Below are 13885 nucleotides of genomic sequence, written 5' to 3' on the forward strand. Positions count from 1 at the left end.
GGGTCGTGCTGGACGTTCTCGGCGACCGGCGCCGCGGAAATGGGCAACTGCATTGCCGGTGGCCAGCTCTACAACCTCGCTGAGCAGCAGCTCGTCGACTGCGACCACGTCGACAACCAGCAGGGTTGTGATGGCGGCTTTGAAGACCGGGCGCTTGATTGGATCGTTGCCCAGGGCGGTCTCTGCCTCGAGTCTGCCTACCCGTACACGTCGGGCGCCACCAAGAAGGCCGGTACGTGCAAGACGTCGTGCACCAAGCAGCCGCTGCCGTACATCGGCAACTCGGTGAGCATCCAGGGCGAGTCGGCGCTGACGACGGCCTTGGTGACGCAACCCGTCACGGTCGCTGTCTACGCGGGCAACGACGCGTGGCAGTACTACCAGGGCGGTGTCGTCTCGTCGTGCCCGTCGGGCCAGTCGGACCACGCCGTCATCGCCGTTGGCTACGGCAGCAACTACTACAAGATCCGCAACTCGTGGGGCGCGTCGTGGGGCGAGGCTGGCTACATTCGTCTCCAGCGCAACGTCGGTGGCGACGGCACGTGCAACGTGGCGGGTCAGCCGGCGTACCCCAAGCTCAAGGCGGGTCCGGCCCCGACGTCTGCGCCGACGAAGGCGCCGACGAAGGCTCCCACCAAGGCACCGACGCCCGCTCCTACGGACGCGCCATCGGGTTCGGACTCGGGCTCCGGCTCGTGGTGGTGGTAAATCTCTCGTTGCGCAAACCCACCTCGCGGACCCCAATGCCAATGCGACCTCGTCGTATAGCGACCTTTAATGTTCCAGTAACGTTATGCTGTTTCAAACGTTGCATCGTTGGAAGGCATGTCATTGACTATTGAGTTGATGCGTCTCTTCGACAGTTTACACTGACCTTGCACCAAGGGTCCCTTGCTTGACCAGAGCTTTGTGTATCTTAATCCGGATCCGGATAGACATCGACACCAAGCTCGACACACCTGCGATGGTGGCGCAACAAGGAGCGCTCCAGGCGACCCATCGCACCCCTTAAATGGACAAGTCGTGCATGCAACCGATCTCTATGTGCTTGGGCGCGAGATGGTCCTCTCCCGCCAATCGCACCATTCAGAAGCGCTCCGGCTGGCACTCTAAAAGCACCGGATTGTGACCTATCTGGTGCTTGTAGCCAGCTGGAGCTGGTATATGAGCACGCCGTCTCGTACCGGGACGACACCCAACGTCTCCCCAGTGACGGCTACCCATGCTCCTCACTTTTCATTGCCTCCTCCATCAGCAACATGGCTCACCGCGCTAAAGCCACGACGTTCGCCCAGGCCTGGCTCCGTGACACGGCTGCGTGGCCCGTCATCGGCGTCATCGTCGGCGCGTGCGCGCTTGCTGGCGGTGCATCGGTGCGCTACTTGACGAGCTGCCCGCACGTGCACTGGAGCAAGGAGAACCGCGGCAGCCCGATCCGCGACAACGTCAACGAGTCGAGCTGGAACTCGCACCGCAACCCGATCCGGCTCATGAGCGACAACCGCATCAACACGTTCCAGGAAAAGTCGCGCCAATAGATGTCTAGATAGTACCTAAGACGTCGAAACAATAAAGACGTCGATTACATTTCTCATTGCATAGTTTTCATCATTAACAAGGACACTGGAGGATAAACTATGGCGATGACATATTTGTGTCTAACTGGGTCGTCTATCACGTTGCACAAGTCTGTCGCTACGCATGTAGTGGCGACTGGTTCTTGTCCCGAAGCAATCCATCCAAGCGATCCATCCAGAAGAAATCGCGTTGTGACACTTTCGGGATATTGTCGTATTTTTTCGAGTTTTGAGATCTTGAACCGGCGCGCTGCATCATGGCTGCGCTCGCGGTCGGAGCGCGGGTCGTTCGCATCCTCGACGACTTGCGTTTCCCATGCAAGGTCCTCGATATCAGCTACGCCAATGACGCGACGCCACTTCTATGGACCATCCAGTACGTAGACGACGGCAACATCGAGACCATCACCGACATGGACGAGCTCGAGTTTGACGTGGCGCCAGTGGCCTCCGACAACCGTTCGCTTGTTGAGGTCGTGTATTCAGGATCTCATATGCGGAATCGTGCTATTTTTTGTCACAAAGAGCTAGAATAATGTTTCCATTGTGTCTCCGCGAAAGCAGGAAACGGTCGAAACCAAGCGCGATGCCATCCGCGATTGGTATCGTGGCGCTGGCCCACGCGGCGACGTACTACGGCGAGCTGGACGCAGGTAATAGTCTTACCAATGCGGCAGCACAGGACTTGGGGTATGATAGATGGCCGTCCGCACGGCACCGGCTGCGTGTACTTTTCGGCTGGCGGCTACTACGCCGGGAGTTTTGTCGGTGGGCGTAAACACGGCCCCGGCGTCTGTGGCTTTCCCGATGGCTCGCGTTACGAAGGCGACTTTGTCGACGACGAGCGCGACGGCTACGGTGTGCACTCGGTGCCGATTGGTGATCGCTACCGGGGGCAGTGGCGGGCGTCGGCGCAGGACGGCGTCGGCGAAGTCCTCGAGCGGTCGGGGCGGTTGCGCCGCGGTATCTTCCAGAGCAATGCCTTCGAGGCGCCGCTCGAGCACTCGGATGACGCTGTCGGACACTTGGCAAAGGCGACGGAAGCGCAGCAGAACGCGTTCATTGCCGAGCGCAGTGCCCGCGCCTCCGAGGAGACTGCTCAATTTCAAGCCTCCATGACCATCGGTGCCACCTCGACCTGCGCTATGACTACACGTATCTCACAACACATGTAGATGGCTGGTACATCGAAACGGACGCCGACTTGGATGCATACGAAGCCGAGACCAGTGCACGACAGGAGGTGGCGAGCGCAGAGTGGTTGCGCGATTTTCGGTCACTCGAGGCCGAGACGCAGGAAGGCAAGACCGAAGAGGCGACGCTGGGGGAGACGCAAAAGCAGCTCTACTTGACGATCCAAGCCCGCCGCAAGGAGCTCGCGCGCCTGAGCATGTTTTGGGACGTTGTCCAAGACAAAGAAAGACACTTGGGTGAGGCAAAGCGCGTCTTGGACGCGGTGGAACGCGAGATAGCGGCCGAAATCGCGTGGGCCAACGCCAACAAGGTCCCACCTTCGACTCGCATCCCCTCGGCACGGCAACCGACGAGCCGTGTACCGAGTAGTCATGCACCCAACCTCGAACCAAATGTAGTGGTGACGGCAACGCACTCGCCTCAACGTTCGCTGGGCAGTCTGCCACAAGTAGGGAGCCCCGGATCAACGATGGATGCATAGAATAACTTGAATCGACAATTTTCCATATTCGGCGGTTGAAAAGTCGAAGGTTCGAGCCACCGATGTCGGCGCCGGTCATAACCATTGCTGCGTTGTGGACCGTGGGCGTCATGACCAAGTCGCACCGGTCACCGCTTCGGGCGGGTGCCCGAAGCATTTACGCCGGGCTCTTGGACATCCTCTTTGTCGCGGCGCATGTCCTCGTTGGCTACGGCACGTACGCGGGTTACGACTGGATCACCACCGAGCTCTACCCTCTCGGGGCGACGCTGCTTACTACCCCTGTGCTGCCGCCACCGTCACTGTGCCGCACACTCTTCTCGACCCCATCGCTCGCTGACGTTCATGTTCTGGATGCCCCCCGTGACGGCATCTTTGTCATGCGCAACGGCGCCAACGTCGGTCGCGCAATGACGTGGGTTAGCGTCGGCGCCCCCGGGGACGACTGCGTCGCGCCCTTTGCCCGCGCCGCCGCCCACGTCCTCGGCGTCTCCGGACCTGATGTCTTTGCACCGATCACGCTCCACGACGACGCGGGCCACGAAATTGCACCCCACTTTGCCAGCATCGTGGCGACCAAGCGTGTGCATCTGCTGCTGCACGGTGAGGTGTGGGTCTGGCCTGGTATCGCGGTTGGACACGAGTGGACTGCCGATGGCTACGCCATGCGCACACTCTCGCTCTCGCCCAAGGTACCTCTTTCAAAACATACATGTCGAGCAGACAATGTGTCTGCAATACTAGGTCATCCTCGTGCGCGATTTTCTCGAGGATTCGGAATGCAGTGCGCTTGTCAAGGGTGGACAAGACCTTCTCGGGCCGTCCCACACGGTCGACAAGGCCGCCAACCACCGCCTCGCACTGCGTACGAGCTCGACTGCATTCATTGGGTACATTGCATCGTGACGAACGCGGTGTCATCCTCTTGGGAATAGCCACGTCGCCGCGGCAAAGACCATCAAGGCGCGCGCGACAAAGCTCGCACGGTTGCCGAGCGTGAGCTATACCGAGGACCTCCAGCTTGTGCGGTACGGGCCAGGGCAGTGGTACAAGAAGCACACGGATTACTTTCAACACCTCGACGTCTCATTGCATGCACGCGCGGGGACGTCGCTGGCACACTGGGTGCGCTGGGTCCAGGCGCAGATCGGTCGCACGTCTTCGCTGACGACAACGCACCCGCTATACCCGCGACTATCGACTGCGTTCGAGCGGTCCTTTGCGCTGCTCTTGCTGCAAACGAATGCCATTCAAGACGAAGCAGTCGCTTCGTGGCTACGACAACATCTGGAGCACGAGTACGTGTTGTCGTCGCTGCTGGCCGCGTGGAGTCCGACAAATCCGCTCCTCTTTGCCCAGTGGCGTCGCGTCTGGGAAGACGCCGTTGGCATTCCCACGCTGCAGTGGCGGTAGCGTCTCCTATCGACAATCACCCACGTCTGTGATGCCCAATGTAGCGACCCGCTGCAGCTCAAATACGTCGAGCCGAACCGACACGCGACGCTCTTCCTCTACTTGAACGACGTGGTCCATGGCGGGGAGACGGTGTTTCCGTATGGAAATGCAACGTCGACGCCTCCGACGACGACGACGTCGGGCATGCCGGAGTGCGCACGCGGCCTGTCTGTCAAGCCGACGAAGCGCACTGGCGTCCTCTTCTACAACAAGGCACCAACAGGCGAGAACGACCCGCGCAGCATGCACGGCGGGTGCCCGCCTCACGACGGCGCGACCAAGTGGGGAAGGTACACCATACAATGTGCGACTTTATCTCACGTTACCTCGTAGCAACGTCTTTATGTGGAACGTCGACGCTGCTTATGGCAACCAAAAATGGCGCTTTTGGTAAACTGCACAATGTTGCACTTGATCAAATACAAATATCAACTTATCAAGAGACACTTCGAGTGAATGATTTTGCAGGCAAACTGCAGCAATGGCGTGTCATCGCATCGAAGACAGGCTCTATTCCAACGAAAAAAGGTGGAACTTGGCAGGACAAGGACATCGACATGGACGCCCGACTCGGTCTCGGTTTGGTGGACCTCCTCCCGCGCACTACGTGCAGGTTCAAGCGCTGTAGGTGGTGTCGGTGTCTTCAGTTGCCGTTGGTGTTGACTTTGAAAACCAAGTGGTGGGTTCGTGGCTTCTGGGCATAACCCATACTAGTAACCCAATGTGAAATTCTTGACAACTTCAGCGTGAGAGCTCAGCACGCGCGGTTCGGTATCCGGAATGTCCGGATACGAGACCGCAAATTCCAATCGCAGCCAGGCATGCGGACGCTGACGTGCCCGTGCAAGGCCCGCAAGTGCGACGAGTGTAAGGGCTGCGTCAAGTGCCAGTGTCACTGCCATGGACCGCCACCGCGCCTGCCGCCCGAGATGCGGCCCCAGAAGGTCAAGAAGCCGCCCAAGGTCCGGACGCCACGCGCCAATAACGGCGACGAGCCGACGCCCAAGCGACGCCAGTTGACCATGGACGAGCTCATGCAGCCGCGGCGACGGGCATCGAGCGGCGACAAGAAAGCTGCCGAAGAGACCCAGGACACGCCTGAGGATGCTGCGGACGATATCGAGGACGTGCAGCCGCGCCGATCGTCCCGGTCGCAGGGCGTCGCGGACCAAGGAGACGAGCCAGACACACTCGCCGTCGCAACTGACGAGACTCTGACCGCGGATGCTGCGGATGCAAGTGTGGTCGACAATGGCGAGAGCACTGCCGCCGAGCCGGTGCCTGAAGAGCCAGTGGTCATGCCCGAACCATTGAGCCTCGAAGACCAGCTGCAAGCACTCATGGATCGCAGAGAAACCGAGGCGAGTGAGCTCGCGGCGCTCGAGCGGCAGATCTTTGAGCTCGAAGGCGCGTATCTTCGGCGCAACCAGCACGCCGGCAACATTGCCAAGGGCTGGGCGCCGGCGAAACTCTTCATTGCAGAAGTCGTGAAGGACCAGCTCATGGAGCTCGAGCTCTCGGGCGAGAACCCGCCCGACATGACGCAAGCCGAAGAAGATGCCGTGAGTCAGCAGCGTATCTTTTCGTTCTCGTCCACGTCGTCGCCCGCCGAGCTTTTGGCGCAGCAGTGGGTCGAGCACAAGTCGTCGGACGAGTTGTTGGCCTTGCGCCTCGCCTCGGCACCGCCCAGCCGCGCGCTACGGAAGCGAGACCTCGCAGTGGACACGAATGAGACCGAACGGTCGCCGCGCTCTCTCGACGAAGGCACCTCGTCGTCGGCCAAACCCCGGTCCAAGTCGAAGCGAAAGAAATAGCTGTATTATCAAATCAATCCAAACCTATCCAGTGTCAACTATCCAACAGGTCGGATTCTCGCAAGCAGCGTCCCACCTCCACCGTTTTGAGCGGCACCAGTTCTGGTGCATCGAGGAGCGGGCTGTCCACAACAATTACGATCACAATAGGCTGCCATTTCCCATCTTTACAAGCAGAGACTTATACAGGACTTATACAGGTCTTACCATCGCTTGGCGAATCAGCGGTCGGTTCACATCTAGGTAGGCCTCGGGCTATCGACATCCAAAATGGCACGAGCAAAGAAGGAGGTATATATATATTTAAAGGTATATCGTTATTACGTCGGATAGTTTAGCAAAAGGAGCTGTGATTAGCACGAGTAAAACATAACACCTTCAAGGATCGCAATGATCGTCGTCAGCAGCTTGAGCGTGCCAAAGGTCGATAGGCCAAAGAACGAGTTAAAGTACGCAATCCACGAAAAGATCGACCACACCGTCGACGGAATGAACGCCCAGATCGACGCGACAAGCCAAATGTGCAAGAGCAAGTCGGGCAAGTCCGAGTGGCTCGAGAGGTCTGCTGGCACGGGCGCGGCGCCGGCTTCGAGGTAGATACGGCGCAGCGCGAGGCGGTTGGCGTTGCGCGACTTGGCTGGGTCGACATGGTACTGGGGCAAATACCGGACGAGGCACTTGCCGGGCAGCGTAAAGATACGGGCCGGCGGCCAGAGCTCGTACGCGCCAATGACAATCGCCGGCGTGATCGGCGCGCCGGCGTCCGACTGGAGGTAGAACGGACCCTTCTTGAAGTCTTGGAGAAGACCCGACTTGGAGCGCGTGCCTTCGGGCGAGATGGCGACCGACCGGCCATAGTCGACGACGGCGCGCGCGAGATGCTTCAAGCTCGTCTTGGCGCGCTCACTAGAACGCAGTGAGTACCGCAGAAAGACAAAGAGATACTATGGAATACATGTTGGAGCGGTCGATGGGAATGTTGCCAAAGCCCCAGCGGAAGACCCAGCCGACGATCGGGATCAAAAAGAGGCTCTTCTTCCCGATAAACTATACCACAAAGCTCATGAGATGCACAATACGAAACAATGGATGATCGCACCTTGAGCACGACCGGCGACGAGCCCTGGATCATAAGACCGTCCAAGTTGGAGCCGTGCCTAATCGCATCCAACATGAGCACCCAAGACGATCATGCAAGAGAAGACCGTACGAGAACATCATGACCGTGGACCCGCCGTTAAGCGCGCGCACGTTGTCCGTGCCTTCCGTGACGATGTGGATGCCGCCGACGGCGCAGAGCGCCCAGCCAAACCACCACTGGATGAAGTCCACGGGCAGGTAGTTGTTCTTGACGCCCAGCTTGCGCAGCGTAATGTGGGTCCAGCGGAGCGGGATCAAAAAGAAGAAGATCGCAAAGCCGCCAAAGAAGAGCATCGCAAACGACGCCAGGCGCACGCCCATGTACACCTTCTCAAACGTGCTCTTGTCCTCGGGCTGGATCTCGAGCGTCAACTGCTTCCGCAGCGCATGGAAGCGCGCTACGACCGCGAGCATGGCCTCGTCCTTGCTCTGCACAATGTCGTCGCTCATGGCCTTGATGGGCGAGTCGGCGGCGGCGGTCTCGATCTCATGCAGAAGCGCTTCCTCCACGTCGAGATGGATGTACTCGGATTCGGCGTGGAGCGCTCGGCGCGTCTGGTTGCGCTGCGCCAGCGTCGTCGAGGCTGCGATGGCCTCCTGGTCGGCGAGGAAGGCGGCGACCTTGGCTTCGACGGCCGCCAGCCGCGCGTCCACGTTGAGTTCTCGGAGGAGCGTCGCTTCCATCGGAAGAAGAATCTCGGGAAATGACGGAAACGAATTGCCTTGCCGGCAGCCATATACCTTGGTCTTTGTATGCACCGTGTTTGGACGCGTCAACAGGCGCATCGATTTCATTGGTCAAGTAGCTTCAACTTTTGGCCAATCACACATGGGATGACGACGTTGGCGTCGAGTCAACAGCCGCCTTGGCGCCCGCACCGACGGCCGAGTCTCGGGCGGTGGGCCGGCGAAATGAGGTCTGAGGCCTCGAAGAGCCTCTTATACACAGCTCGAGCCGTCAACAGCGCCGGTATCGTGGCCGATTGGCGGGCGTTGGATGGTCGACGACCTCATCTTGTCGACTCGACAGCCGTGACAAGCACGCGGGTACCGACGGTGTCTCTGCGCCCATGCTGATGCGAACTGGCCGTGCACGAAGCATGCTACGCAGTCGCGTTCACGACGTAACTCATGACGTCAGCAGCGCAAGCAATGCGACGATGGCGGCGCCGGCCGCCGAAGCAGCGCTTCAACCGCACTTCAACGTTGTGCTCGGATCACGGTGCCTTGGATGATAGCAAAAGCCAGTCAGGTACATGGGCCGCTTGACCCTTGTCAGGTACAGGTCATGACGGCGAGCTCGTCAAAGTGTCCTACCGCAACGTGGAGTAGAGTGCGCCCAGAGCTGCGTTCATTTGCCCATGACACTTCGCTCGGAGGCGTCTGCGAGAAGCGCACTGAGAATCACGCAGCTGATGACGAAAACAAGAGGAAGCAGGGCTCGTGACAAGTGTCTTTGCTTCGTGCACAAAATGACGTGGCCACACAGTACAGTTTGTGTCTCGCGATCTTGTCTTGGGACCAGTTGTACTGGCACAAAGACACCAAGGGATTCGACAAGGCACTGATGCGACGCTGCCGACGAGGACGAGCGCCGCCTGTAGACGTCTGCATAAGCAGTACCCAAACGGACTACATCACAGCGTCATGTTGAAGACCCTGTTGCTGTCGTCGCAGAGTCCTACACTGCGTTAACGACGTGTCATTGTGTTTTGCCAACATGCACTGTAATAGATCTTAGTTGGTTCGACTACCGATGACGATGCTACATCGAATGCATGTCCACGTCAAAGAACACAACGGCGATGAGCCACGCGGCGACGCTGCAGAGGCCACCGAGGAAGATGGGTAGCGTATACCCCCACGCTGTGTTGACAGCCACCGACGCGCACGCAAAGTTGAGCAGTTGCCCAAAGCACAAGGCCGAGTTGAGGGCGCCGGCAAATCGCCCGGCGTCGGCGTCCGGTCCGAGCACGTGCACCACGAGTGGCATCGCAAGCGCCATGATGGTACACTGTGACGCTGACGAGCCCGACGATCGCCAAGTCGACGGCTGTCTCTTTGCAAAACGCCAGCAAGAGCAGCAGCACCTGCGGCACGCAGCCATAGGCCACGAGGCGCTTGACGCCAAACCGGCGCACGAGACTAGGCAAGAAGAGCAAGTAGGCGAGTCCTACGATGTAGAGGGCGTCGGCGCTGCCAGCCAGCTGCACACCGCGGTTGTAGGCATCTTGCGCAAGAGAGCAGGTGCTGTCGCACGTATCGGCGCCGGCCGCGTTGCCGCCATTGACGACAAGCCCAAAAAACTGGCCTTTCGACGAGTTGTAGGCCGTGTAGCCGTACTGTGTCAAGAACGCAATCGCAAAGTAGATGCGTAGCGGCGGCGGGAGGTCGCGCACGCCCGTGTAGACAGCTCCCAGCACAGCGGTGAGCACCGACGGCGTTGACACCGACGTCGATGACGTTGGCAGCCGCTGCTCGTGCACGCAGAGGCACACACACGCAGACGAGACAAACATGATGCCGATGAGGACGCCCAAGAAGGACTGGAGGCTGTTGTACGCAGCACCAAAGAGATACGTGTACGCTGCCACGATCAAGTAGCCGACGGCGGTGATAAGGCCACCGACGACCTGCGCCGTAACTTGTCGGTCGCCGGCAAAGTCGGCCAAGATTAAATTGAGCGGCACCTGGGCGACGTTGAGCGTGATGTCGATCCAGACATAGCAGAGCACTGCGAGAAAACTGGTCCACGGACGGTCGATGTCTGTGTCGCCGAGCGCTCGCCCGATCGGCATGATGTACATGAGCAGTACCCAGCAGAGGATGCTTGCGCCGGCACCAAGGGCGAGGAATGGACGCCGCCGCCCAAAGCGGCTCGTGCAGGTATCGCTCCAGACACCGACAGTCGGGCCCAAGAGCACGCCCGAGATTGGCCCGGCCATTTGCACGAGCTGTACCGATGTTGAGCTCAAGAGAATCTGGAGCAACGGGCCGTAAACGGCGGTTTGGGCCGACCACGCCATCGCGATGGCCATGCGCGGCAGCGACAGCAGCGTCATAAAGCGAAGGGAACACCCCGCTTGGTTCAACTCTGAGGTTTCGTCGTACGTCGAGGCATGCGGGGACGTGGGTTCGAAGCGCGTACCAGCAGCGTCGGCATCGACGCTCTTGGGCGTAGCCATCGCCAGCTCTAAGAAGACGAGAAAGTGGGACCTACATCACCTTGGTCGCAGATTCGCGTCCATGCAAGCATCAAGTCAATGCCAGGCGGTGGTTTTCTGAACCGGCAGACGTTCCAGTGCAAGTCGTTGTTGGTTTCGCGTTCTGGTAGCAACTAAGGTTGCAGCACACTGGACTCCATCTTCTACTAACTATCTCCCAGGGATCAAATGTACCAGACGCGGTTTCCACAAGGCAAATTACAAAGCATATCTTTGAATTTGAGACAAATTCTCGGGTACAATTGTACAATTGTATAACTTGCACGTTGCAACCAACATGACTAGCCGACTAAACAACAAACCGTGTAAACGACTAAATGACTAAACAATCAAGAGACTAACTAAAGTCTGAACGACTAAACATCACGGAGTGATCGATTTGATGCCAACGAAGCTTCGACATAAGTACTAGTAGCTCACGTCAGTGTGCACTTGGTGGTGATGACCACGCGTCTTACAACCATGCTTGGACTACAACGCTCCCTTACAGCATTAACCAGTACACGGAGGAAGCATCGACTAACATAAACGACTAGAGGTTCCATCGTTGTTCTCGGAAAGAACACGTCGTAGAATAGAGAAAATGAATTCAAGCTTGAATAATGTATGAAGATGCAATAAAAACGATCGGTTTCACGGCGGCCCCTCGCTGCTCTTGCTGTTTGTATGGATTTGACATTCACTCTTCAAATCCAAAAAAGCAGCGAAGACGACGATGAGCAACCGCAGCACCGCCGCCGCCGAGGCCATCTCGTTCCTGCATGACCTCCACCGCATGTGGGGCGCGGGCTCGATGGACTTTGCACCGGAAGACCCGGCGTACGTGGCCTTCCTGCGCCATGTGGCCATGGTCTGCTTCAGCATTGGCCTCGTCGCGTTCGCCCTCTTGCTGCTCATCGTAGCCCGGCGTATCTTCTTCGCTGCGCCAACGCGCTTCCGCCGACGTGCGCATCATGAGGCTTCGTTCGACGTCATGGCCGTCATCTTGCTGGGTATCACAGCGCTGAGCGCGCTCAGTGGCCTCCTCGCCGAGGCGCAGGTCGACTACAGCGTGCACAAGATCGCGCACAGCATGAAGAACGTGTCGCACACCTTCCATGAGATCCAGGCCGTGACACAAGGCGTCGAGTACTCGGCCAGCGGCGTCCGAGCGACCGTCGACGACATGATTGTGGCGTTCAATAGCTCGTTGCCGCACGACGCCAACGACCTCGCGATCGAGGCCTTACGGTGCATGGCCTTTTATGTATGTTTATGCTCATAGACAATGCATTAGCATGGGCCACGCCGGGCAGGTGCTCTTGGAGCAAGGCCGCGCCCTCCCGAGCAATCTCTCATCCATGGCGTTCAACTGGGAAGCCGAGTACTTTTGGATGAAGTCGTCGACGAACGGGATCATCTTGACCATGGCGCTCTCGTGCTTCCTCGCAATTGCGGCCATCGGATGGTCCATGTCGGGGTCGCTCCGCTTTGCGATCTTTCTCGTGCTCGTGATCATTCCGTCGTCGCATGCGCTCTTTGGCGTCTACTTGGCCAACTCGATCGAGGCCGCCGACTACTGCATCGCGCCAGCGCACAACACGCTCCGACTCTTCCGCAATGACTCTGGCGTTGCGTACTTTGTCGAGTGTCCGCCAAACGCGACGCTGTACGCGCCGTCATGGGCGCAAATGAACGCCAGCCACGACCACGCGCTGGCGCTGGAGGCCACCTTAGCCGACTACGCCAAGTCGCTCCCGACGATGGACCGCGAGAAGCTCCAGAGCATGTACTTGGACCCGATCCACGAGCAGCTGGGGACTCTCTCGACGCTCCGCGCTCGCTTTGCGACCGTGTCGGCATGTGCGTCGACCAAGGCCCTGCACATGGACGTTGTCGACTCGTGGTGCACGTATGGCGTACTCGGTCTCCTCTCGCTCTGGCTCCATCAAGTGGTGCTCTGCGTGCTCCTCTTTATCAGCGCTGTTGCGCTCGTCGCTGTCTACGAAAACGTCCGCGCCAAGGAAGACCGCCTCGAGATGCAGTACCATCTCCTCTCGAGCTATGAAGACGAGAACCACGTCGAACACTTGTACATGACGCCCGAGTAGTTGGCGACCTCGTATCTGCATGTCGTATATTTCTAATTGTTTGCTCACGTCGCTCGTGGTGTTGCCTGCTTGCAATGACCGCAGCGTTTTGAGAGAACCCCCAACGGATCATCCCACCCCGCCGTAAGCGGATATACTAGTGTAGGGCTAACATAATGCGGTCAGAAGCCGATCTATTAGGCCGCTGCAGGTGCACGATCGAGCCTTGAAGCATACCTGCGGAACCTGGGACTCTAGAAGCCCCAGGGGGTAGCCTGCAGATCTCTGGCGAAGCGCACCGGCATGACGCAATATTCCGCGTGGTGGTAGCGCGGAAGAGTTGACGTCGGTCCAAAGTTGGCCCCGATCCACGATACCGGCACTTGATTGGCTGCTACGGTATCGCCAAGAGGCACGGGCAACGCCCAGATATGCCAGGCTTGGGCTGTGTACACCCCAACAATCTTGACGAACGCCCACGCAGCCTTGGATCGAACAATAGTGGTATCTTGATCAATCTATGTAGAGACAAAAGTTCGAGCTCATTTTGCACTTTGCAACCCGAGAGCTCAACCAGTTCTTTGTCTGTCGTACGACTGTCCTCTTCTCGTCCTCTGTAATATGAAGCTCACCCGTGTCGCCGCTGTCGGCCTCCTCTTTATTGCTGCCCGCACGGCCGACGCTCAGTCGTCCGCCATTACGTCTGGTAGCACGTCCAACAACGCCGCGCCTGCCTCCGATACCTCCCCGACGTTTGTTGCGACATCCTCCGTGGAAACAAGCGGCAGCGCGTCCAAGACTGCGATTGAGCCAGAATCATCGGCTGGCTCGGTCAGCGATGCTACGCCTGCCCCGATCGAAGACGTCATCCAGGCCGTGATCGCCGCTGGTGCCACGCCCGAGCAGGTGCCACGCCCGAGCAGGCGACCAT

At 58.8% G+C, this 13885-nt stretch overlaps 9 protein-coding genes across 9 annotated transcripts; 7 read left to right on the forward strand and 2 right to left on the reverse strand.

Moving 5' to 3' along the window:
• SDRG_06817 (hypothetical protein) lies at positions 1-815 on the forward strand. Its single transcript, XM_008612621.1, has one exon. The coding sequence runs from the start codon at positions 40-42 to the stop codon at positions 706-708; it is 669 nt and encodes a 222-aa protein (XP_008610843.1). The 5' UTR covers positions 1-39; the 3' UTR covers positions 709-815.
• Positions 816-1234: 419 nt separating this feature from the next.
• SDRG_06818 (hypothetical protein) lies at positions 1235-1594 on the forward strand. Its single transcript, XM_008612622.1, has one exon. The coding sequence runs from the start codon at positions 1260-1262 to the stop codon at positions 1536-1538; it is 279 nt and encodes a 92-aa protein (XP_008610844.1). The 5' UTR covers positions 1235-1259; the 3' UTR covers positions 1539-1594.
• A 569-nt stretch (positions 1595-2163) lies between these two features.
• SDRG_06819 (hypothetical protein) lies at positions 2164-3140 on the forward strand (the record flags this gene model as incomplete). Its single annotated transcript, XM_008612623.1, has 4 exons — positions 2164-2230; positions 2277-2702; positions 2753-3081; positions 3126-3140. 4 exons carry the CDS (start codon positions 2164-2166, stop codon positions 3138-3140), a joined length of 837 nt encoding a protein of 278 aa, XP_008610845.1.
• Positions 3141-3314: 174 nt separating this feature from the next.
• Positions 3315-5101, forward strand: SDRG_06820 (hypothetical protein; the record flags this gene model as incomplete). Its single annotated transcript, XM_008612624.1, has 5 exons — positions 3315-3944; positions 3997-4142; positions 4188-4661; positions 4710-4997; positions 5041-5101. The coding sequence occupies 5 exons, from the start codon at positions 3315-3317 to the stop codon at positions 5099-5101; spliced, it is 1599 nt and encodes a 532-aa protein (XP_008610846.1).
• A 397-nt stretch (positions 5102-5498) lies between these two features.
• Positions 5499-6569, forward strand: SDRG_06821 (hypothetical protein). Its single transcript, XM_008612625.1, has one exon. It carries the CDS (start codon positions 5529-5531, stop codon positions 6519-6521), a length of 993 nt encoding a protein of 330 aa, XP_008610847.1. The 5' UTR covers positions 5499-5528; the 3' UTR covers positions 6522-6569.
• A 223-nt stretch (positions 6570-6792) lies between these two features.
• SDRG_06822 (hypothetical protein) lies at positions 6793-8362 on the reverse strand. The gene is made up of 4 exons (XM_008612626.1): positions 7732-8362; positions 7621-7678; positions 7477-7568; positions 6793-7427 (listed from the first exon to the last, which is right to left on the reverse strand). Exons 1-4 carry the CDS (start codon positions 8343-8345, stop codon positions 6875-6877), a joined length of 1317 nt encoding a protein of 438 aa, XP_008610848.1. The 5' UTR covers positions 8346-8362; the 3' UTR covers positions 6793-6874.
• Positions 8363-9426: 1064 nt separating this feature from the next.
• On the reverse strand, positions 9427-10846 carry SDRG_06823 (hypothetical protein; the record flags this gene model as incomplete). The annotated part of the gene is made up of 2 exons (XM_008612627.1): positions 9427-9675; positions 9713-10846. 2 exons carry the CDS (start codon positions 10844-10846, stop codon positions 9427-9429), a joined length of 1383 nt encoding a protein of 460 aa, XP_008610849.1.
• Positions 10847-11570: 724 nt separating this feature from the next.
• SDRG_06824 (hypothetical protein) lies at positions 11571-13091 on the forward strand. Its single transcript, XM_008612628.1, has 2 exons — positions 11571-12115; positions 12162-13091. Exons 1-2 carry the CDS (start codon positions 11601-11603, stop codon positions 12973-12975), a joined length of 1329 nt encoding a protein of 442 aa, XP_008610850.1. The 5' UTR covers positions 11571-11600; the 3' UTR covers positions 12976-13091.
• A 419-nt stretch (positions 13092-13510) lies between these two features.
• SDRG_06825 (hypothetical protein) lies at positions 13511-13863 on the forward strand (the record flags this gene model as incomplete). Its single annotated transcript, XM_008612629.1, has 1 exon — positions 13511-13863. A coding segment is annotated over one exon (353 nt), but the record flags the coding sequence as incomplete, so codon positions are not given.
• Positions 13864-13885: the final 22 nt, after the last annotated feature.

Source organism: Saprolegnia diclina, assembly GCF_000281045.1.
Source record: "Saprolegnia diclina VS20 unplaced genomic scaffold supercont1.19, whole genome shotgun sequence".
NCBI classification, from domain to species: Eukaryota; Oomycota; class Saprolegniomycetes; order Saprolegniales; family Saprolegniaceae; genus Saprolegnia; species Saprolegnia diclina.

Excerpts from the sequence above, each read along its gene's own strand:
- SDRG_06817 (XM_008612621.1), top strand. The coding sequence starts at position 40 with ATGGGCAACTGCATTGCCGGTGGCCAGCTCTACAACCTCGCTGAGCAG.
- SDRG_06818 (XM_008612622.1), top strand. The coding sequence starts at position 1,260 with ATGGCTCACCGCGCTAAAGCCACGACGTTCGCCCAGGCCTGGCTCCGT.
- SDRG_06821 (XM_008612625.1), top strand. The coding sequence starts at position 5,529 with ATGCGGACGCTGACGTGCCCGTGCAAGGCCCGCAAGTGCGACGAGTGT.
- SDRG_06822 (XM_008612626.1), bottom strand. The coding sequence starts at position 8,345 with ATGGAAGCGACGCTCCTCCGAGAACTCAACGTGGACGCGCGGCTGGCG. Across the intron at positions 7,679-7,731 it reads TCCACGGTCATGATGTTCTC|GCACGGCTCCAACTTGGACG; the intron begins GTACGGTCTTCT and ends GGATGCGATTAG. Across the intron at positions 7,569-7,620 it reads CGTCGCCGGTCGTGCTCAAG|TTTATCGGGAAGAAGAGCCT; the intron begins GTGCGATCATCC and ends TTTGTGGTATAG.
- SDRG_06824 (XM_008612628.1), top strand. The coding sequence starts at position 11,601 with ATGAGCAACCGCAGCACCGCCGCCGCCGAGGCCATCTCGTTCCTGCAT. Across the intron at positions 12,116-12,161 it reads CTCGCGATCGAGGCCTTACG|CATGGGCCACGCCGGGCAGG; the intron begins GTGCATGGCCTT and ends ACAATGCATTAG.